This window comes from Schistocerca nitens, chromosome 2 (genome assembly GCF_023898315.1).
Source record: "Schistocerca nitens isolate TAMUIC-IGC-003100 chromosome 2, iqSchNite1.1, whole genome shotgun sequence".
NCBI lineage: Eukaryota > Metazoa > Arthropoda > Insecta > Orthoptera > Acrididae > Schistocerca > Schistocerca nitens.
In genome coordinates this window covers 370766303-370791616 of record NC_064615.1, presented here as the reverse complement: position 1 = coordinate 370791616, position 25314 = coordinate 370766303, and the positions used below count along the sequence as shown (strand labels likewise).

General features: G+C 38.1%; 1 protein-coding gene across 2 annotated transcripts in view; it reads right to left on the bottom strand.

Moving 5' to 3' along the window:
• Positions 1-12827: 12827 nt before the first annotated feature.
• The window catches only part of LOC126234407 (actin-related protein 5), a 171606-nt gene continuing 159119 nt past the window's right edge, over positions 12828-25314 (bottom strand). For both annotated transcript variants that reach the window (XM_049943096.1, XM_049943097.1), the window contains exons 10-11: positions 16527-16874; positions 12828-13176 (exon numbers count right to left, since the gene is read on the bottom strand). In XM_049943096.1, coding sequence (XP_049799053.1) covers positions 12901-13176; positions 16527-16874 — 624 coding nt within the window. In that variant the 3' untranslated portion in view covers positions 12828-12900. The remainder of the gene's footprint in view (positions 13177-16526; positions 16875-25314) is intronic.

Here is a 25314-nt window from a genome sequence, read left to right as displayed (position 1 = left end):
ACATCTTAACACATCTCCTCTCAACTTGCCCCTTTTTCTAGTTAGTATTTTCCACACACTCCCTTCCCCATCTATTCTGCTAACAGTCCCATCATTCCTCAAGTTGTCTGTCTACATAATTTTCATTAACCTTCTTGTGCATTGCATTGCATTTCAAACCCTACAAAATCTTTCCTTTTCTGCTTTTCACGGTCCATGATTCACTTCCACACAATGTTATTCTCCAGTGTTTATCCTCAAAAATTTCTTTCTCAAGTTAAGGTGTATGTTTCACACTAGCAGAAATCTTTTGATAAGGAATGCTTCCTTTGGGTTTATTATGTCCCCTTTCCTTTATATGCCATGCTTTATTTTGCTTCTAGGGTAACAGCATTCCTTCACTACATAGTAACCAATCTTTGTGTTACGCTTGTCCCTAATCTCATTTCTGCTGGTCTTCAGTACCTTCATCTTTCTTAAGTTAACTCTCAGTCTCTTAACTTCCAACTGACTTCATTCCTCGGTGACTTATATTGCAGTATTCCTTTCTTTTACTGAATGTTTTTGTATTTATTTCTTTCACTGATAAACTGAAGTACTGCTTATGTTATTCAAGGTTTGTTCAAACTTATGTTCCTTGTAGTTATATTTGCCTGTCCAACAAATGTGATAACTCTTTTTAAGGAGGTCCATTCCTCGTCAAATGAACTGCCTGCTGTGTTATTTATCTATTTACAGCCTCGGGCAACTTCAAATTTGCTCCTGGGTAGAATCAAATATCTGATATCATAATCTTTGTCTAACCATGATGTAATCCAGCTGGCACCTCCCTTTGCCACCTGGTGTTCTTCAACAATAAGTCTCTTGAGATTTTTCAACACACTTTTTGGGTGGGCGTTATTGTGATTCATTTTACATTCACTGATTTATGAAGACCAGCTTTAGACTTACGTTACAGTCTTCAGCTACGCAAATTGGCATTATTGCTGCGTGTCTTTAGTATCAAACACCCATACTCCATTACATTATCTTTTTGTATCTCATGGAATCAAGCAAAGAATTTCCTTCATCCATGTAACATCCATTTGCCTTGCTACATGTTTCACATATATCACTTTCATTTTTAGTTACAGTTATAATTATGTCTTCCACTTCAGGCTGTTACCTGATCTACATCTACATCTACATCTACATCTACATACACACTCTGCAAGCCACCACATAGTGCGAGGCATAGGGTACCTTACACCACTGCCATTCATTTCCTTTCTTGTTCCACTCGCGCAAATAGAGTGAGCAAAAAATGGATGTCTATAAGCCTCCTCTTATCTTCATGATCCTTATGCAAAATGTATGTTGGCGGCAGTAAAATTGTTCTGCAGTCAGCTTCAAATGCTGGTTCTCTAAATTTTCTAAATAGTGTTCATCGAAAAGAACATTGTCTTCCTTCCAGGGATTTCCAATTGAATTTATGAAGCATCTCTGTAATACTCGGTTATTGATTACTCGCTTATTGATCAAACCTATCAGTAGTCAATCTAACAGCCCACCTATGAACTGCTTCAATGTCTTCCTTTAATCTGACCTTGTGGGGATCCCAAACACTCAAGCAGTACTCAACAATGGGTCACATTAGTGTTCTATACATGATCTCCTTCATAGATGGCCAACACTTTCCTAACATTTGAACGAAATTAACCATTCGCCTTCCCTACTACCACCCTTACATGCCCATTCCATTTCATACCGTCTTGCAATATTACACCTAGCTATAAATAGACACGACTGTGTCAAACAGTGAATTACTAATGCTGTATTCAAACTTTATGGCATTTTTTTCTGTTCATCAGCATTAACTTAAATTTTTCTACATTTAAAGCAAGCTGCTATTCATCACAGCAGTAGAAATTTCATCCAAGTCATCTTGTATCCTCCTTCAGTCACTCAATGATGACATATTTCTGTACATCAGCATACAGCTGCAGACTGCTGCTCACCCTATCCATCAGATCATTTTTGTACATACAGAATAATGCTGGTCCTATCACATTTCCCTGGGCACACCTTACAATACTCTGGTCAATGATTAACACTCACGGTTGTCGCCAACATACTGGGTTCTATTATTTAAGAAGTCTTCAAGCCACTCACATATGTGGGAAACTATTCTGTATGCTCATAACCTTTTTAACAGTCTGCTGTGGAATGCCATGTCAAACTTTCCAGAAATCTAGGAATATGGAATCTGCATGTTAACCCTTCATCCACAGTTTGCAGGATATCATGTGAGAAAAAAGGCAAGCTGAGTTTCACATGAGTGACACTTTCTAAATCCATACTGATTTGTGGACAAAAGCTCTTCCATCACAAGGAAATTTATTATATCTGAACTGAGAATGTGTTCAAACATTTTGCATCAAACCAATGTTAAGGCTGTTGGACTGTAATTTTGTAGGTCCTTCCTTTTACCCTTCTTGTATACAAGAGTCACCTGTGCTTTTTTTATAGTCTAATGGGACTCTGTACTGGGCGAGAAATTTGCAGTAAATGGGAGGAACCAATGCAGCAGAGTACTCTCTGTAAAACAAAAGTAATATTACATCTGGACCTGGCAACTTACTCGTTTTCAACTCTTTCAGCTGTTTCTCTAACCCAGCGACACCTATTACTATGTCCTCAATACAGGAATCTGCACAATTCAACGACACTATGTCTGTACAGTCCTTCTGTGTGAATGACTTCTTAAACCGAGATTTAAAACTTTGATTACCTTTTGCTGTTTTCTACTGCCACCCCAGACTGGTCCATGAGTAACTGGATAGAAACCTTCAATGCGCATAGCAATTTTATGTAGAACAAGAATTTTCTCAAGTTTTCGACAAGATCTTTTGCTACGATATTACAGTGACAGTATTCTTTGCACACTGAACATTTTACAGATGTCCATTTTTATTCTTCTGTGTATTTCCTTTTCAGTCCATCCAAACCTATCTTTCTCAACAGGTTCTGTGATTGTATTACTAATTCGTATTTTTTCAGTGTTTTGGTCATTCATTATTTTAACCACATTTTAATTGAGTTTCAAGCCTACTTTAACACTTGCTTTGTTAATTTCTTCCATTCATTGTTGAATTTTATCTGCACTAGAGATAAACAGTACAATGTCATCAGTAAGATCATCGTGGAATCACCCTGTATGTATGGCACGTACCTATAGATCACAATACTTATGTTCTAAGCTTTCTGTAAACAACACCATCAAATTAATATGAGAGTAGGAATGAAAGTAGTGACAGAAGTGTACATATTACATAAAAACTACATGGCATTTCTGATGCTTGCCTTCATGACTTATGTCATAATTATGTTTTACCACTGAAACCAATAGAACATAAGTCTAAACAGAAACAAGAACTATTTGGCAAAAGAACAATGCTGTTTACCAGAAATTACCTTTACAATTTACAATGTTTGGAGACTTGTACTGCTCACATTAGTCCAGATACCCCAACACCACAACTCTGTCAATTTTGATTATGAGCTGTATCTTCCTCACTATTATGGCACAAGTCATTGCTGTCCTTTTTTACAAAAACTGGTAAGACAAGAACTGACATTTAATTGCACTGTAAAAGAGCAACACTTTACCAAAAACTACCTTTACTGTTAAAAACAGCGAACCTATATGAACACCATAATTCTGCAGATATTGACTATCAGCTGTTTCTTCCTAATCTATGAAACATTATACTCATATAATCCTGCCCTGAAATGAGATCCATCCTTCATGAAATCCTCCCCACTCCGCCAAGAGTGTCTTTCCGCCGTCCACCTAACCTTCGTAACCTGTTAGTTCATCCCTATGAAATCCCCAAACCACCTTCCCTACCCTCTGGCTCCTATCCTTGTAACCGCCCCCGGTGCAAAACCTGTCCCATGCACCCTCCCACCACCACCTACTCCAGTCCTGTAACCCGGAAGGTGTACACGATCAAAGGCAGAGCCACGTGTGAAAGCACCCACGTGATTTACCAACTGACCTGCCTACACTGTGATGCATTCTATGTGGGAATGACCAGCAACAAACTGTCCATTCGCATGAATGGACACAGGCAGACAGTGTTTGTTGGTAATGAGGATCACCCTGTGGCTAAACATGCATTGGTGCACAGCCAGCACATCTTGGCACAGTGTTACACCGTCCGGGTTATCTGGATACTTCCCACCAACACCAACCTATCCGAACTCCGGAGATGGGAACTTGCCCTTCAGTATATCCTCTCTTCTCGTTATCCGCCAGGCCTCAATCTCCGCTAATTTCCAGTTGCCGCCACTCATACCTCACCTGTCTCTCAACAACTTCTTTGCCTCTACTCTTCCACCTCGACTGACATCTCTGCCCAAACTCTTTGTCTTTAAATATGTCTGCTTGTGTCTGTATGTGTGGATGGATATGTGTGTGTGTGCGAGTGTATACCTGTCCTTTTTTCCCCCTAAGGTAAGTCTTTCCGCTCCCGGGATTGGAATGACTCCTTACCCTCTCCCTTAAAACCCACATCCTTTCGTCTTTCCCTCTCCTTCCCTCTTTCCTGATGAGGCAACAGTTTGTTGCGAAAGCTTGAATTTTGTGTGTATATTTGTGTTTGTTTGTGTGTCTATCGACCTGCCAGCGCTTTTGTTTGGTAAGTCTCATCATCTTTCTTTTTAGATATAGAAACATTATACTCACAATGATAAGGCTAAATTTTGTACTGGAATAAGTGCTGGCAGCAACAAGTGCTACTGGAGTTCAAAAAGAAAACTTGTAGAAAGGAAATTGAACACAAGCTTGGAATGGTGGTGCTGTAAATGACACCAAACGAACTTGTACACAAGGTATAAGCACATATTGTTTATTGATACAATGGTGGGGCCGTTTATAGAGTGGTGTGATTAGCAACTGGGACAAAAATATTTACAATATCAGACTTGTCATGCAAAACACTGTAGATTGTCCTCTTCACCTTAATTAAATCTTAATATATTTTACGTTTACTATCAAAACAATCAGTTGTTTCCAGAATTATTTCTATTATAGGATTTTCATTTTAAATCCCTCTTTCACCAATCCTTATTTCCTACCAGATCCACCATGAATCCTTCCTCTACCTGTGTGTCAATACATGAAAAACGCTTTCACCCCATGTAATATCCGTCCCTTGGTATCCCTTGTAAGGAAGTACCATAAAAACTGAAATCTCTAGCTGTTATCCATCCTTTCTCAAATATCTTTATCTTTTTCTTGTTTCATCATCTTCTAAGCTGCACCATCCTAGTCTTGCAAAATAATACAAACAGAGCTTACTTAACTACCTCTACTTCTTTCGCAAAATCCTACCTCTCTGTGACAATTTTCAGCATCTCAACTCTGAGATTGAGATACTTTCAGTCCAACAGCCGGAACAGCTTTTTCAATATTATCTACTGTAACTGGATAGATAAAAAAATCTACTCAGCGAGTGGCAGCAGAAGAAGACACATACGAAAAGTATTACCATTTGCAAGCTTTCGGTGCCAGTCAGTCCTTCTGGCAGAAATGTTGAAGGAGAAGGAAGAGGGGTGAAGAAAAAGGAATGGTGAGGTTTAGGAAAAGGTGCAGAGTTAGGAAAAGCTGCCCAGAACCTTGGTTCCAGGAAGACTTACCCCTCTTATTTCCCCGTCAGCCCTTCTGCCAGAAAAGGAATCACTGGCTCTGAAAGCTTGCAAATTGTAATACCTTTATATGTGTTTTCTGCAGCAGCTTGGTGAGTGGATTTTTTATCTATCCAAATACTTTATATTTTCAAAGATTGATTATTTTCAGTACTGCAAAAGGAAATTATATGAGTTACTTTCGTCTTCATCCCACTTGAATCTACCGGTACCCAATAAAAATCTCAAGATCCCCAGATGCTTTGGATTTTTGAATGACCAGCTTTCCTTTATAAATTCATTTCACTGAAAGCATCTCTTCCTTCCCTACTCTACTCTGTACAGTCAACAATTAAACATACAAATGGGACCCAAAAGTTGTGATTCAGACTGCTTTCATTATAATGCATAAATCAGCAATTTGATACTGTTAGTAATTTGTAAAGTGCATGAATTAGACAACAACAAAAAACTTCTCACTTTGTCCTCCATAGTTCTAGACTTGTTTGGATAGTTTAAGATTCTCATTATGCCACATTTTTTTCTTCCAAGATTACAACAGAAAGTCGGCGTGTAAAGCAGAAGTGATTTCCGGTATTCCCCAAGGTAGTATTATAGGCCCTCTGGCTGTTCTTTATCTACTTATTATTTAGGAGACAATCTGAGCAACCGTCTTAGGTTGTTTGTATTTGATGTTGTCATTTGTAAATTGCAAAATGATTTACAAAAGATATCTGTATGATGCGAAAATTTGCAATTAATACTAAATAATGAAAAGTGTGATGTCATCCACATGATTGCTAAAAGGAATCCATTAAATTTGCTGCGTGATAAATCAGTCACATCTACATGCCGTAAATTCAATTAAATACCTCAGAATTACAATAATGAACAACTTAAATGGGAAAGAACATACAGAAAATGTTGTGGGGAAGGCAAACCAAAGAATACGTTTTATTGGAAGAATACTTAGCAACAGCAACAGATCTACTAAAGAGACTGCCTATACTATGCTTGTCCACCCTCTTTTGGAGTGCTGCTGTGCGACCTGGAATCCTTACCAGACAGGATTAACAGTGTACATTGAGAAAGTTCAAAGAAGAGCAGCACACTTTGTATTATTGTAAAATAGATGAGAGTGTCACTGACATGAGACTGGATTTGCGGTGGGCATAATTAAAACAAAGGCATTTTTTGCTGTCGCAGAATCTTCTTACTAAATTTCAATCACCAACTTTCTCCTCCGAGTGCAAAAATATTTTGTTGATGCCAACCTACATAGGGGGAAATGATGATCACAATAAAATAATGGAAATCAGAGCTCGCACGGAAAGACATAGGTGTTTGTATTTTTTATGCACTACTGGAGACTGGAATAAGAGAGAATTATTGTGAAGGTGGTTCGATGCACCCTCTGCCAGGCACTTAAGTGTGATTTGCAGAATATCTATTTAGATGTAGATGTAAATAAATAAAGAGCTGACTACACATCTTCAAGTTCAGTCGACGAACAATATCTAATGAATACTTACATGAATTGTTGTTCTTGAAATAGTGATGTAAGAGAGACTAGACATATAAGTTTCCAATTTTACAACTTTATAAGTCAATATGTGTGATCCTTTCACTGATTCAAGGTCAGAAGCTTATAGAACTTTCTTGTGACTGGATGTCCTTGATCCTAATAACTTATAAAAACAGTAGAATGAGTTCAGAAAACCACTTACTGTATAGGGAGATCTTGAATGAAGGGTAAACCTTCAGATATTAGAACAGCATGCGAAGTTTGTCTTTCAAAGAACAATACACAAAATACAATAGAAATTATCCTAGTGAAGGATCCTGATTAAGCAGAATTTTAATCTGAATACAGAGTATACACAAATGAAGAGAAAACACTATTAGGTTCTTAGTTTTCAAGTCACATCAGCTAGAATAATTATATCAAGCTTTCATCATCTTTATCACCATTGTCTCGAGAAGACAAAGGAACTGAATCCCAATGGTAGCAAATAATTCTCCATATATACAAAAAGCAGCTGATTCCATAACTTGCTTGTTCAAGATGGTGGCGTGTATAGATGTACATGATATTACTGTTAAATTAAATTACAGTGATGTAGTTAAAATGATCACTTGTGTGAAGGGCGAAGATGAACTTAAAATGCATAGTGAACGTATTTCAGAAGAGAAAATGACAGCCTAAAGCATGAAAATATGGAGCTTAGGTGGAAACAAAACATGAGTGTACTGCCGAAAGTTAGCAACTATAAGTCAATGGAATGGAAGACAGCGAACGGCAAATGTAAAGCACAAGGCCAAAAAAATGTCAAAAATGTGAAAACAATTTTAATATCCTTTATTCTGGAAACTGTAGTCAAGTAACTGGATCGAAATATGAGGTAAATTCGAGTGTGTCTATGGAAAACGTTACAAAAAGTAATCTTCACAGCAAAAGAAGTGAAAACTCTCACAAAAACCAATAGTGATAAATGTGAAAATGTGAAATGTCGCGAAAACGAATTTCGTAAACTATGCAGTGGAGAAACAAACCAAAAAAATGGTAAAAAATACAGTCAAACCATCGGAAAAAAAAAGGTACAACGTTCTCTTATTAACAGACAGCCACAACAGAAATTTGGCGAGTGTTTTACAGGACAATTGCAAAGATATCCAAGCAATAGGAATAGTGAAACCAGGTGCAAGTACGAAATCTGTTATTGATGTTGACCTGCAGGGAAACAAGAAAGAAGAGAATGAATATATTGTGTTTATAGCTTGTGCCAATGACATCGCAAGAAATGAAGAACGAAATTGCCTAGCAAGCCCGGCAAACTTCTTAGAAGCAAATAAGTCACGAAACACCATTATTACAATGCTGCTTCACAGGTATGATCTCATGTACAATTCATGTGTAAATAAGTTGATTCGAAAAACAAACATTAAAATGAAACAAATGTGTGCTTGTTTTGGCAAATGTAGATATAGGCAAACCAGACATGGTATGCACCTAAATTTTGAAGGCAAAAAAATTATGTGACAAAATATGGGAAATTATCAAAGAAAAAGACGAATTAAACAGAATTCTCATTCACAAAGTAAACAATGATGCTTTTTCAGAGGAAAGCATAATAAATTAACCCTTGCAGATCAGAATGTCCAGTATGTAACTAATAAAACAGAGCATCTGAGTGTTTACCTAAATGAAACTAAGCCACACCTCTTCCCAGTGAGTGAATTGGGATGCAAGGAAGAGGAAGCATATGGTTACAGGCTAAAAAATTACAAACTTATAAACTTGTACTGCAGAAAGACACACAAAAGTGGTGAGGTAGGCATTTATAGTAGAAATGATGTAAAATGTGAAAAAGTGAAATGGATAGATGATCTGAGTACTGAAATGGTATTTGAGGTTGCAGCAGTAAACCTAAAGTATGGAAACAACAGCCTTATTATAGCAGCACTGTATAGGTAGCCTGGAAGTAAGACAGAAGAGTTTCTAAATTGCCTAGAGGGCTTGCTGGAGGAGACAGCAGTGTATAAAAAACACTTGTTGCTTGTTGGAGACATCAACATAGGCTCATTAAATAATAGTGTTAATTATTTGCACTATATGGATGTATTACAGTGTTATAACTTTAAACAAATGAACTCAGAACCCACAAGAGTCACTGCAGATACAAAGTCATGTATTGACCATGTTCTCACAAATGTAGGAAAAGAGAAAGTAAAGGTAAACACCTTAGAAAACTACATTTGTGATCACAGAGCCCTTACTATGGAAATTGATGTAGGCAACATAGATTTAACAAAGTGATACAGTCATATATAAAAGAAAATTTAATTATTCTAAACTTAAGATGGAACTAGGGAATGAAAAATGGGAACCAGTGTACAATGCAACTGAAGTGAATGAAAAATTGGAATATTTCTGTAAGTTATTCAGTAACACTTTAATGAAACATGTGCTTTAGTTAAAAAAGTGAATAAAGCTGTAAAACATAAAGCCGAGAATCTCCCTTCTGAAATTATTGAACTGAGGGAGAAAGTGAAAGATTGCTATATACTTTTTAGAGATACTAAACTGCAATATTTCTCAACAAAATATACTGTTCAGAAAAACATACAGAGAGTCCTTGACTAACCTAAAAACACAAAAATATACCTATGAAATAAGGAACTCTAGCTGTATCAGTAAAACTGCCTGGAAAATAATGCATAAAGAAAGTGGGAAACAGAATTCCTGTGAACACAGTAACATAACATTAAAAGAAAATGGTGAAGAAATAAATGACCTAAAAGAAGTGTGTGAGAAATTTATACAAAAGTTCAGTACAGTTGGTTCAAATGAAGTTCATGTCAAGCCACAAAATTTTAGTCTTGGAAAATCTAGCCAGTCCTTTTATATCCACAGCATTACTGAGAGGGACGTCCTAGCAATCATATCCGCACTTCGACCAAAAATGTCTTGTGGCTGGGATGACATGTCACCTAAACTGATAAAGGAATGCAGGGATGAATTAGTGAAACCCCTGACTCACTTGATAAATATCTCCCTCAGTAATGGTGTATTCCCTTACCTTTTGAAAATTACTGAAACTATACCAGTGCATAAAAAGGGATTAAAAACTGACACTAAAAACTACAGGCCAATAGCATTAACCTCAGAACTAGGCAAATCGTTAGAGAGAGTAATACTAAATCAAGTGGAATCATATTTCACCAAACACAATCTGTTTTGAACAACCTAAAACATGGATTTAGGAAAGGGAGATCTACTACAACAGCAGTAGCACCTTTTATACATGAAATATTAAATAAGCTGGACAAAATTGACAAGGTAAATAGGCACTTTCCTAAATATGAGTAAAGCCTTTGATGCTGTGAATCATACCATTCTTCTGTGTAAGCTAGAAGAGTATGGGTTGAGAAGACTAGCCTTGAAACTACTTACCTCCTATTTGAAAGACAGGAAACAGCTAACTTATAAAAATAATGAGCAGCTCCTAACAACCAAATCAACCTTCAGGACACTTCAATGTGGTGTGCCTTTTCTGTTCCTTGCATATGTAAATAACTTATTTGAACCCCAAAATTGCATGGTTGTAAGCTATGCCAATGACATATCCTTCATCAGCTGTTGCAGTGATATGCAGTCCACAGCTAACAGTACCAAGATCAGTTTCAATACTCTGTCCACATACCTTACAGCAAACAATCTTCTTGTAAATAAAGACAAAATGGTAATAATGAAGTTCATCCTCACTTATAATGCTGCCATAACTGATACTGTATTTACATCCCCATTGGGTCTTGCATATGCAAATTCACATAAATTTTTGGGCATCGTTGTTGATGAACACTTATCGTGGAAAGAACATGTAGATAATATTTGCAAGAAAATCAGTATAAATGTGTATCTACTCAAATGGGTCTCAGCCTTCTTGGACCATGATAGTTTAAGGCGAATATATTTTGGGCTGATTTATCCGCACCTTCAGTATGGTATTGAGATATGGGGTGGGGCATCAGCAGTTCATATAGATAGACTTTTTAGATTACAAAAAAAGGCAATAAGAATGGTAGCCAACGTAAAGAAGAGAGAGCCTTGTAGAGACATCTTTAGAAAATATAAAATTCTTACGGTGTGCTCCATGTATATACTGCTGACAGTAATGTTCGTGAAACAAAATCCTGAATTTAATATGACAAACAGTAATGTAAACAACTATGATACACAGGGAAGGGAAAATTTTCATAGAACTGTGACCAATAAAAAGGCAATGGACCACAGCCCACATAGAATGGGAGCAATTTCCTACAATGCACTACCCTGTGAAGTCAAGAAAGCAAACCTAAACATGCTGAAGAGTAGAGAAGAGAGAAGAGTTGTTAGTCTATAGAGAACTTTAAGTTGTAGTGCCATCTTGGAAAACAGTGTATATAGACAATGTCTCCGATTTATCAGTGGTATGAAAGAATGTAATTATACATTGTATTATGAGTACTGTACTACTATAAATATAAGCTAAATTGTGTTACACTATAGAGGAATCTACGTGTAGCGCCCTTTTGAAAAATAGTGTGTACAGACATGTGTCTGATCCATATGATGTTATGAAAGAATGTAAATATTTCATTGTATATGCATAATGTAAGCTATATTTTCCTGACAATGTCCGAAAACTTTCTGTTATATGGACAGAAAATAAATAAATAAATAAATTGGCAAAAACCACACAAGCACAGAAAGGCATTCAAGAAGCACACACAAGATCCTGCCCATCTTGTGACTACATGATAACAAGGAGTTCAAATGGCTGCCTCCAGCGTCGAAATTACAATTCCTGCAACAATAACATTTAATTGTTAATGCTTGTTGTTGTTTTGTGTGCAAAACTCACCTTCTGCCCTGTTGAGTGTGAACTACTGGACCATGCTGAAATTACTGCATAGCAGTTGAATCTCGGTTACCTCTGTTATATTTGAGTCCCTCTGATTTGCTGGATGGGTTAAAATAATTGTCTTTTCAAATTGTATTCTGTACTCATTCTTTGCTCAATGTCAACTTCTCAAGCTCCTTTGTTTTTATATGGTGTATGTAGTCAACCCTGTACTGAAAGTCAATGATAATGGTTTATCCTATGTAAATATTGTCATACTTGTTCAACAGTTATAAAAGGTGGGAATGGCAGTGACAAAGGTGGTATCACTTCCTCATGTTCCATAACATTACACAGCAGTCTGGTTCAGCTGTCTCTCTCTCTCTCTCTCTCTCTCTCTCTCCACCCTTCCTCTGCCCCCTCCCCTTTCTCTTAGTGGGCCCTGGTTCAGCTGTGTGTTTCTCTCTCTCTCTCTCTCTCTCTCTCTCCCTCTCTCTCTCTCTCTCTCTCTCCCCCCCCCCCCCCCCTCCACCCTTCCTCTGCCTCCTCCCCTTTCTCTTAGTGGGCCAAACAACACCTGATTCAATACAATGAGTTCTCGTGGCCTCATGATGAAAGCTTCCTGCTTTTCCTTCTTTCACATAAATATTAAACCAAACTCACAAATTCTTAAATATGCTGATTTATGGAAGAAATCAATAAAACATAGTTTTATAAGGACCTGAAGAGGGTCACACAAATTCAAATTGCAACATATCAGTCTGTGAGAAGTATACAATCAAAGTAAACAGTACATAAAAGATAGCATTTAATGTTTGAGAATGCCAAGTAACAAAAACTGATTTATAAAAGTGCAACACAATAGCACTTATACATCTCTACACTGACTGCTGTCTCCATCCACCTCATCAACTGCTGCTACTGATGAAGATTCACCAGCAGAAACTGCTGTTGGTGAAGGAAAGAATGGATTTGAAGCAGCATGTTCACGTAAGAATTCACCACCTCGTTCTTCATAATCCTGACGTGTTACAAGAGCTTCTTTAAGTAGCTCAGAAGCCGCAAAATCTCTTGCACCATACCATGGATCCAAGGCGGGGTCCACTGCCACACGTACATTGACCACAGACTTAAATGGGCTAACCTACAAAGAACCAGACAGTTGTCATGTTACTTGCTTTACTGATTTTGAACTAATGTTATAACACATATCTTCCATTACAAGCATCCGCAAATACAGCTACAAAGAACACCAAACATGGTAAGAGACGATTATCATGGGTAAGATAAAATTTAAAGGGGTTCATTATTTAGTACTTAGGGAAAACAGAATACAGAGGACTGCACAGAATATGAGGGGAATTCCTATAAATGTTCGTGAATTAGGGATACATCTTGACTCAGATATAGTGTGCTTCTTGAAACTTTGCCATTGAAGTTAACAGAAAGCACGTTTTTCTCTGAAATTGTGCATGTTACATTATTTACTTTGCTTGTAGTTTTTGAGTACAAAAGGGGGTGACAATTAACGACACACATGGCACTTCTCTTAGAATGATTAGTGTTTCATAATACTGTAATGAGCAGGAATATTTGAGTGATGTGTAATATTTAAGTTTAGTTAAAAAAAGAAGTTTTGTCAATGCATACATAGCATTCTGCGGCCGCATTCAGCAGCTTTCTAAGAAAATCTTATAGTGAGCAAATTTCTAATTTTATGGAAAATATTAGTATAGTCATATTTAGAGATTTCAATGAAGTTGGCAAACTGTGACGAAAAATGAAGTGAAACAACATACTTCCTCATTCAAGTACATTCACACTGTGCATTTCATAGGAAGAATACAGGGAAGACACAGTACACTGATATATAATATGGCTATGCTTAGATACTGAAGAAGGTAGTAACTGGTTGAGTCACAGGTTAGGGGATTGCTTGCAAAATAACTCTTATCACTCTGCGGCAGACACACCTCTTAAGAAGATGATTTTCTTTTTTATTCCAATTCCAAAACTGTTTCTTATATTCTCATTCCCACTTTAGCAAAAGTTACTTTTAATTGGAAATAATATTCACTTGGTATTAATTTTTTTTAAAGTTGTTATATCAATTAATACTTGAACACAAACTGAAACTGTAACCTGCCATTAAATGACAGGTTAAATGTATATAGCTGTAAATAAATAAATGTTAGTTAGGTTAGGTTAGGTTAGGTTAGTGGTTTTTAACGTCCCGTCGACAACAAGGTCATTAGAGACGGAGCGCAAGCTCGGGTAGGGAAGGATGGGGAAAGAAATCGGCCGTGCCCTTGAAAAGGAACCATCCCGGCATTTGCCTGAAACGATTTTGGGAAATCACGGAAAACCTAAATCAGGATGGCTGGAGACGGGATTGAACCGTCGTCCTCCCGAATGCGAGTCCAGTGTTCTAACCACTGCGCCACCTCGCTCGGTAATAAATGTTAGTCTACAGCTATCTACTTGCTTGGTATTTACATGATTGACTGATAATCATCAAAGGGTAATAGGTATCTGCATAATCTATTTTAAGAATGGAGGTTTATTTGTAGGAGCATTACTGCCTGTCATACTACTATAAGTGCTTTGGCATGTTCTAAATGCAATCAGAAAATTAGAGAATTAGATAATGAGGCACTTCTTTCTTTCCTTTGAAATCCATGGTCTCTCTCCCCCCCCCCCCCCCCCCATGCCTCCCACACTTGTAGACTTATCTCTACACACAATTCAACATAAGCTTTTCCATCATATTACACAGCTAGATTCTCAAAACTTGCAACAGAAAGAAGATTACATCTATATTAGTTTTGTGCTAAAGCTTTTGACTGTGTGTATTACAGTACATCTTCATAAATTTCATCAAATAGAACCCATTTTGGCACCCAGCAAACATTTACCAAGCCTCTCTTTCTTTTCAAGCAGCAGGCTATCACAATATGCTCTCTAAGTTCTATTAATGAGAAAACAAGATGCATCTGCCATTCTCTGTACTAAGAATCAACCAATCAATTTCTTTATGCCACAACAGCTGTGGAGCTAATGCAGTTTGATAAAAACACAAATGCCTCACATGAGTTGAAGAGGTTGCAGAAAAAAGTGATTCTTCTTATCATGAAAATCAGTTACTCCTAAGAGTTAAGAATTTTTAATACAAACCATCAAATGAGTTGCTCATTTTCCGTAGAATGTCACAAAAATAGTGGTCAAGCAAGCCATGTTTATCACAGTATTATAGTTTGTATTTTCACACAATGTTTGGTCACTATTATCTGCAGTACATTGCAGTAGCATTACATAGTTAAGCTTAAAAAGCAATGTTTCCTCTTAATCATGATTCCATAGAGTGTGTCATGTCTGCACTTCCCACAGGATGACACTGTTTGGACCTGGAATTGTGGTGATCACTGCATTCAGTGCATGCATTTGCTACATAAGCCACTGACATAATTGAACTCTGGGTTCTAAATCTTTCAATTCCACACTGCACACGTATATAATAGGGATGTAATTGCTGCCTTAGAAGTATTCTCTGCACTGTAATCTTCAAAGTGTAGATTTCATAGGAAAATTGTAGCTGCTTATTGATAACTCTTCTCTCACATGAACCAAAACTATCTCCTCAAATTCTACTGTGCAAACAATTCTTTGATAATAACTTTGACCACATCTCCACAGTTTCTGTGAAAGTTTCTGATAAGTTTGTTTCTATGGTGGAAAATTTCAGTTACGACGACACCTGTTGCAGAACCTTTATCTGCACAGCTTCACAGGCACTTCATCTTGCTGCATCATACATTAATGCACATTTGCAATTTCCAGTAATGGGTTATATAGGAGGTAACTGTCTGTTATGAAACATTAGCAATTTACAAACGTGTCACACTCCCATTACTCATACAAGTCTTCATTCCCTCTGAAATATTAATTTCTGACTATTGATTCCTTCTCTCAAAGTATCCAGTTTGGAGTCCTCGCTTCCATATAGCTGTGACCCTAATGGTTTGGGACACCCCATGTAAGAAACAAACCAGAAGACTACAATCACTAATTTTAACAGAGAATTTATTAATTGTCATGATAACAATTCAACTTTTGGTGGTACTATCAAAAATTGTATAGTGATCTTGACAGTTAATAAAAACCCTGTATAGAATTTTGCCCTCCTGCACAATCTTTGCACTTGGATAGAGAATCTTACATCTGCAATGTGACTATTAGTCTATCATTAATGTGGCACAATTACCATCTAAAATAATTTTGAAGAGAACTCAAAAATTTGTGAACATGATTTTTGTTCAAATTTTACTGAACATCTATGACATGTGAAATAAATAAAAACGTGAAATAATAATAATAATAATAATAATAATAATAATAATAATGCTGCAGCAATAAGCACCAACTTAAAAATAAGTGAAATTACATCACCCCAACATTTATTAGATAAGTAAGTCATGAAAAGTGTTTATGACGTACTTCCACAAGTTCTCTATGGAAACGTTGTGCAAGTCCAGGGAGATGGGCACATCCTCCAACCAGCAGGACATTACGGATGAGAGAGGAGCGTATTTCAGGAGAATAGGTGCGTAAAGCATACTCCGTCATTTCTGCCAGACCCGCTTCCACAGAGCCCAGCATTGAAGGCTGGAAAAGCAGCTCGGGGGCTCGTTGCAGCTCTACACCAAGATGGAGTTGATGAGTTTCAGCTGCATCATCACTTCCTCCACTGCCAGTCCCTCCATCAAAATCTGGATCATGTTGCCGAAGTAATTCTTCAACCTCCATCAGTTTCTGTTCCTCATCACTGTCTGAGTCACCCCCTTCCTTTAGACAAAATTAAACAATATTTCTCATTCCTTACCCACATTAACACAGTTAATGATAACAACAACATAGAAAGTTTTATTTTCTTTTGACAGTTATCATTTTCGCAACTATATGAATAACTTTAAAGTGAAATTACATGTACCATATGAATTACTCATGTACAGCACAATCCAATACTTCATAGTTATCACGTAATCACAGGTACTCTATTCCCACACTATGTTGCTTAATTAAATTCAAAAATGAAAATAGAAAACCTAGTTTTTGGAAGTATTAGTTCTTACTTATGGAAGAAAAGATGGATTGGTTGTGAAAGGGTAGAAATTAATGAGATTTGTTCATCTGATTTAGTTCATGTCGTTTGCTGTACGTGGGGTTGTCACAGTTTATACTATCATCACCTCAAAAAAAAAAAAAAAAAAAAACAAAGTTACATAATTAATTTTTTGTCTGTTTTCAGAGACATGTCTGCAGTCCTGGTGCACATTGAAATCCTCATGCCACAGTACTGTAGCATGGCACTAGAGAAGTCAAAACAGTATACTGCAGTTGTGTCTTGCCAATCCAGATGGCTACAGAAGGCACCTGGCTTGGGCTGACACAGCGACAACATTTCACCACCCCCACCCCCCTGCTACCAAAAACAAATTAACACACTTTTCAATGGGCTGTCCTATTTTGTTTTAGCTGCTCTAACAGTATCCTATTGTAGTTCAAGGACTTAAATGTACATCAGGAATGCAGATATGAACTTGCAAACAAAACAAATTAATTACAAAACTATCTTTTGAGGTGGTAATTATAAGGGGCATTCAAAAAGAAATGAGCCAGTGGCATAATTACAGAAACCAGTACCTGTATGTTAGAAGCATTGACCCTGGTTGTCGAGATACTTGTCCCATTGTGACACAAGGTGGTGAATGGTTGTCTCATAAAATACCCGCAGCTGTGATGTTAACCAGTTCCGCAAGTACAGTTGGACATCATCATCTGAGATGAATCGTTTGCCCCTCAGAGCCTTTTTAAGGGGACCAAAACTGGCGTAATCACAGGGAGAGAAGTCCGGACTGTATGGAGGGTGGATGAGAACCTCCCATTTGAATTTCTGCAGGAGTGCCGCAACTGTGTTGGCCGTATGAGGCTTTCCATTGTCGTGGAGCAGAATGGTCCCATGGGTGAGATTGCCTGGTCATTTTGATTTGATCGCTTGGCGAAGGGTGGTCAAGGTTTGTGAGTAATGCTGGGCATTCGTGTTGTCCCAGGCTGTAGGAAGTGAATCTGAAGGGAGCCATCTTGGTCAAAGAAGAACATCAGCATAACCTTTCCTGCACTTGTGTGGATGACGACGTCCAGCTGCATGTGCGGAACTGATTCACATTGCAGCCCCAGGAATTTTATGAGAGAGCCATCCACCATCTTGTGTCACAGTGGGACAAGTGTCTCAACAGCCAAAGTCAATACTTCTAACATACAGGTACTGATTTCTGTAATTATGCCTCCGGGTCGTTTCTTTGTGAACACCCCTTATATAAGTACATAACTGTCCCTCATAGATGGAAAATCAGCAGAAAATTGTATCTATATAAGATCAACACTTGATTCAAGGATTGGCAGCTGACCCACAACATGAACAAAATGTAATGAATTATGCATAAAAGAGGCAAAAACCCTCACTACTGTTTGATTACACAAACAGCCATAACTGTTAAATATCTAAGAGTATACATTTGGAGCTAATTTAAAGGGGAACAACTTTGTAAAAATAGTTGTTTGACAGACACATTTCCTATTCATTAGAAGAATCAAAAGGAAATTAAATTTATCCATAAGGGAAGTGGCTTACAACACTTTCATAGTCTGAAACCCTTATGAGGAGATTATCCGAAGAAGAGCGGCATGTTTCATCATTGGTTCATTTACTAAGTCCAGGAACACTCAGGAGACAGTTAATCAACTATCGTGTCATACACAAGAGAGGTGGTTTGTGCCAGTGAGAGATTTACTATTAAAATTCTCAGAAGAGTCAAACAACTGCCACACACTACAAAGTCGCCTACAGGGAGTTTTTGGATGTATATATTTATGTACCATTTTCTTAGTTTCTCTATCCTGCAACCAAATTCCTGCCCAGGTAATCAAGCCCACTGCTGATGTCTCCCAGCCACTGACTGAAGAACATTTTAATCTGAATCTACAAGGGACAGTTGAACAATCAAATCTCTTGTGGTATGTAACATGTTGATTCTGCAGAATGACACATTCCACTTCTAATCACTAGGATCGACGAAAGATGTTCGTGGAAACCAGAATGTTGTTTAGGCAGTTCTTAAGTGTAGAACATCCTATTGTGTGCGCTCTGTTTTCCGATACGTACAGACAGACGTAAAAGACAGAACATCGACAATGTGTGACAGCAAGTGAACATCTCCACCTGCTGGGAATGGCCGCTTTATGCTTTGCCATCATGACTTGGCAGTGCCTTGGAAATCACAAGAGCCAAGGGCATAAGTGATAATGTAAACGCCAGAACAATTTAAGATTATACATGAGCATTGTCAGTCTGAAATGTCATATCAGTAAATCTATACATGTTGTTCTCTAATGTGAGTTACAAGTTATGAGAGATCTCTTTCACCCACAACTGTAAATTAAGTTGTAGAGTGGAAGCATTTCACTTACGACAAAGAAGAGTTATCATAAAAGTGACTACACCATTTTAGTAGCTTGAATAGAATGGAGCTCTCAGCTCCCACCCACGTGGAAGGTGAAGGAGTCCCTTGTCAAGAGAACATGTGATGGTGTAGTGGCACTGCACAGCAGGTCTACTGAAGTGAATTACATCAAGAACGGAGACTGCAAGATACCTGTAATGTGAAAGTTGGTATATGTATCAGCCAGTTGACAGATCGTGTATGTAGTGGAACTAGTCATACAAACACACAGCTACATTAGTCCATTTCGTACCCTAGTACAGGACATGAATAGAGATACTAAAAGAAGACTATATTCATAAAAATAATAAGATATAAATGGGCACAAACAATTGCGTTGCCTGAAATAAGTTGCATATTCAAGAAATAAGTTTAATTGGATTAAGACCAAAGAAGTGTTAACTGATATAGAGGGGTGAAGAAAAGATGTTTGTTGACCACTGCAATGAGGTCAACTGTGAAACATATTCACATGAGTAAAGGAGAATTTCATTGAAGACACAACAACAGCACAGCCCTCTTTGCACTACAGTGGCTGGTCAGCTGGCTACACAACTTTGCAGCAGCTCATCATTGCATCGCTTAAACCATGCATTATGCATCCACAGCACAGTGCAGCTAGTTGTATGCTTGATAAGGTGTGCAGTAAACAGCACTGACCTGAGATCCTTTTTTAAGAGTAATCTGTAAAGAGTTGCAAAAACACATTTCACTGGCTTTGTGCACTGCTGCACATGTAGGATGCGCGTCCGGTGGCCTATGCGCTGTCTGTAGCTGATAGAAAAGGGTCAGCTGAAGCAACGCAGTGAGTGGTGACGGCTCTGTTTGAATCAGATGCAGTGTGTACCGTCTGAAAGTACGGGAAGCCAGTTCAAGCACTCCAATGTTTTGTTTAGAAACACAAACAACACACACAGATCAAGAATGAAGCGGTACACACAATAATTATTTCCAGGGACTGCATGAGGCATCTGGTGACGCAGCATTGCCATATCCTACAGTGGTGAGATAGGTGAAAGTGTTTCGTAATAGCAGGGATATCATTCAGTATCGGCAACATTTGGAATGACCTCCATGGACAACATGAGACCCGAGCTCCTTGCCTCCTTGCTGCACATGGATCACCAATGGTTTGCATCCATCATCCTTCATGACAATGCACAATGTCACATGGCAAACCCCATGCCATATGACACACAAGGTGTACAACTTTGCTTCCGCCATTTGGCGATAGATGGTGACAATGGTAAGTACCGTTCGAAAGAAACAGATCGCAGGCGTCAGGCAGTTAGCTCGGACCTCGGTCACCATAACGTCATTCAAACATTAGTCGATTTGTGTCTGCATCATAAAGTTGTTCTTGATTTGAAAATGTTAGTTTACAAACCTAATTCTCGTAATTTGTGGGAGGTGTTACTGTTTTGTTTCAATATGAAGGAAACAGTGGCTGAGTCTCATTCATTGCTCTCAAGTACGTATATTAAGGACGCTATTAGTGAAAAAATGTGTCGTGAGTGGTTTCAACACTTCAAGAATGGTGGTTTTAACATTGTAGACGGGTATAGTGATGGAAGAGAGAATGTTTTTGAAGATGCAGAATGGAGACATTGCTGAGTGAAGACTCGCGTCAAACTCAAGAAGAATTGGCACGATTAGTGGGAGTGACACAGCAAGCCATTTCAAAACATCTCAAGGCTATGGGCATGATTCATAAAGAAGAAACTTGGGTCCCGTGTGAGCTGAAACCAAGAGACATTGAACAGCGTTTTTGAACAGTTGCTTCAGAGGCAAAAATGGAAGGGATTTCTGCATTGCATTGTGACCAGAGATGAAAAATTGGTTCATTACGATAATCCTAAACGCAAAAAAACATGGGGATATCTCGGCCACACTTCCATGTTGACGGCCAAACCGAATATTCACGGCTCCAAGATCATGCTCTGCATTTGATGGGACCAGCTCAGTGTCGTGTACTATGAGGTGTTAAAACCAATCACAGGTGATCGTTATCGAATGCAATTAATGCGTTTGAGCAGAATATTAAAAGACAAACAGCTGCAATACAGCGAGAGGCACGATAAAGTGATTTTGCAGCATGACAACGCTCGACCCCACGTTGCAAAAGAGGTCAAAGTATACTTGGAAACATTAAAATGGGAAGACCTACCCCACCCGCCGTATTCTCCAGACATTGCTCCCTCTTACTATCACCTGTTTATATCAATGGTGCATGGCCTGGTTGACCAATACTTCCGATCTCATGAAGAAGTCACAAATTGGATCAATTCGTGGATCACTGCAAAAGATGAACAATTTTGCGGGATTCGTACACTGCTAGAAAGATGGGAGAAAGTAGTGGCCAGCGATGAAAAATACTTTGAATGATACATGTGTAACCAAATTGTTTCACTAAAGACTTAAATGTTGGGGAAAAAATGGCGGAAGCAAAGTTGTACACCTTAAATAATGTCTTTACTGTATGCCAGTTACTACCCACAGCACTGGAGGCAGTTTACTAGAAATATTATGAAAATTGAAAAAGTTATCCAATAGTGTTAAAGTCGCCACAAAAGAGTTAGACAACTCTTTTGTGGTGACTTTGAAACTAATCAATAACAAACCAAGGGGATGAATTAAACAACTTAAATACAAATTTCTCAAATTCAAAAAGATAAGGGCAGAAGACAGCTACAAAAGTAGGTAAAATTTTAATATAGAAGCAACCTTATTACGGTTATTTAAGGAGTTAAAATGAAGATAATTAAGCAATGTGACTTAGCCAAGAATGAAGTTCAAAAACAGTTTAAAACAGGTAAACATTAACATGCAAACAATGAAAAGGAACTGTCAACCCATGAATTCAAAATTGTTTTTGGTAACAGATACTCTTAATTGCTACTTACATTGCATTTTCAAGTGAGATACTCCACGCTGAAGCGTAGCTGAGTGAATGAGAACATCAAACTGATATACTTTCATTAATCTGTACTATCATTTATTGTAATGAATAGATAAAGGCAACCTACCTCCATCACTGCCTGTTTTGTAGCCTGGATTTTCCAGTGTTCATAGTACAATGCAGGGGACAAGCTTACCCATAAACTGTATGCAAACTCATCATGTTATCAATGAAGTAGTGACTTTCCATATCATGAAATGATTTAATTAATTGCAACATAATATATCAATCAGAATTTGAAGAAAATGAAATATAAAATATTTAAAAAAAGCCAGACACTATTAGAAATAATGACCTAGTATCTAGTATTTTGATCCCTCTTTCTGGCGTACCTCACTCAAATTCTCACCACTGTTATGCTGTGAAAGGTTTGACCAAAAACGGAATTGTGTGAAGTGTTACAAGGATGGTTTGCAGCTGTTCAGGAAGAATCTGCAGAGCTTTAAGTGTCGTTTCGTCACTGTGGATGAAAAATGGATACATTACTATACTCCTGAGACCAAACAACAATCTAAACAATGGGTTACCAAGGGAGTATCTGCACCAAAAATGGCGAAGACCATTCCTTCAGCCAGAAAAGTTATGGCGACTGTCTTTTGGGATTCACAAGGGATAATCCTCATTGACTCTGTGGAAAATGGTGAAATTATTCCAGGTGAATATTATTCATCATTATTGGAACGTTTGAAAGCTGGGCTGCAAGAAAAACACCAGCGATTGGACCGCAAAAACGTCCTTTTCCATCATGACAATGCACCAGCACACACCTCAGCAGTTGTGTTCACAAAATTAATGGAAATAGGATTCCAACTCGTTTCACATCCCCACTATTCTCCAGACTTGGCTCCCTCGGACTACTATTTGTTCCCCAATTTGAAGAAATGGCTGGCGGGACAAAGATTTTATTCAAACTAGGAGATGATTGCAGCAACTAATAGCTATTTTGCAGACTTGGACAATTCCTATTATTTGGATGGGATCAACCAATTAGAGCAGCGTTGGACTAAGTGTATAAGCCTAAAAGGAGACTATGTCGAAAAATAAAAAAGATTTACCCCAAACACGTAAGTGGTTTTTATTTTTGGGCGAACTTTTCAAATGCCCCTCGTATAATCTATCTGAAACCTTCCCATGTCTCTTCCATGTATACAACCTTCTTTCCTGATTCTTAAACCAAGTGTTAGCTATGATTAAGTTATGCTCTGTGCAAAATTCTACCAGGCGGCTTCCCCTTTCATTCATTAACCCCATTCCACATTCACCTACTACTTTTCCTTCTCTTCCTTTCCCTACTATCGAATTCCAGTCCCCCCATGACCATTAAATTTTCATCTCCCTTAACTACCTGAATAATTTCTTTTATTGCATCATACCTGCCTTCAATCCATTCATCATCTGCAGAGCTAGTTGGCATATAAACTTGTACTATTGTGGTACACACAGGCTTCATGTCTACCTTGGCTACAATAATGCGTTCACTATGGTGTTTGTAGTAGCTTATCCTCGTTCCTATTTTTTTTATTCATTATTAAACCTACTCCTGCATTACCCCTATTTGATTTTGTATTTATAACCCTGTATTCACCTGACCAGAAGTCTTGTTCCTCATGCCACCGAATTTCACTAATTCCCACTATATCTAACTTCAACCTAACCATTTGCCTTTTTAAATTTTCTAAACCACCTGCCTGATTAAGGGATCTGACTTTCCACTCTCCAATCCATAGAACTCCAGTTTTCTTTCTCCTGTTAATGAGGAGAATAAAAGATAATCAACTAAAAAAATGAAAGAAAGACAGAAAATTCATAAAAATTACGCCACTACTGTACACTGGCCAACTGCAATTGGCCAGTAATTACAAAAACTGGCAATATTTCAGATAACTTTGCAAAAAAAATTGTCTCACAACTGAAGACCTGCACTTTATATAATACCAACAGCATATAAAACATTTCCCTGAAAAGTAAAGACAAATTGCAACTCTTGGTACAGAATGGTGTGTATAAAAATCACATGCAAGCAGTATCGAAAAACATATGTTGCACAGTCTCGCAGAGCTTTGGCAATTATATTACCAGAAAAATGAAAGAAGCTGGAGCTTAAGGAAGAAAGATTCAACCTCTGCCAATCATAATATAAAAAGTGAAGTTTTAGACTCTGTTAAGAAAAGCATAAAGATGATCCTACTGCAAATACCGGATATCAGCAAACATGTGACACACAATGTCAGCTCAGAACAACAATAATATTATGAAAAGGATAGATTGCTACTCACCACACAGAGGAAATGTTGAGTCACAAACATTCACAACAAAAAGACTGCTAAACATTCAAGCTTTCAGCCAAAAGGCCTCCTTCTAAACTAGAAAACACACACACACACACCTTTACAAAAGCGCAACTCACACTCGTGAACACAGTCTCTGGCCACTGATGCAGTATTGCACACAGTAACTTCACCTCATGGGAGAAGCCATCTGTGTGTGGTGGTGGAGGAGGAGGAGGAGGAGGAGGAGGCTGTGACGGGGAGTGGGCAGAGTAACATGGTAGGGATGGGAGAAGCAGTAGTGCTGCTTTCAGAAGCCTGCTGGTATATGGTGGGGACAGGGTAGGAATGCTAGTAGTAGTCGGGAGGTTTGAGGGGCGGGAGGCGGGAGGAAGGGGGGGGGGAGATGAGTGGCGAAGGAGAGTAGCTGAAGAGGGGAAAGAGACTAGCGGGTGCACTGGTGGAACAAAAGGCTGTGTAGTGCTGGAGTGGGGGCTGGG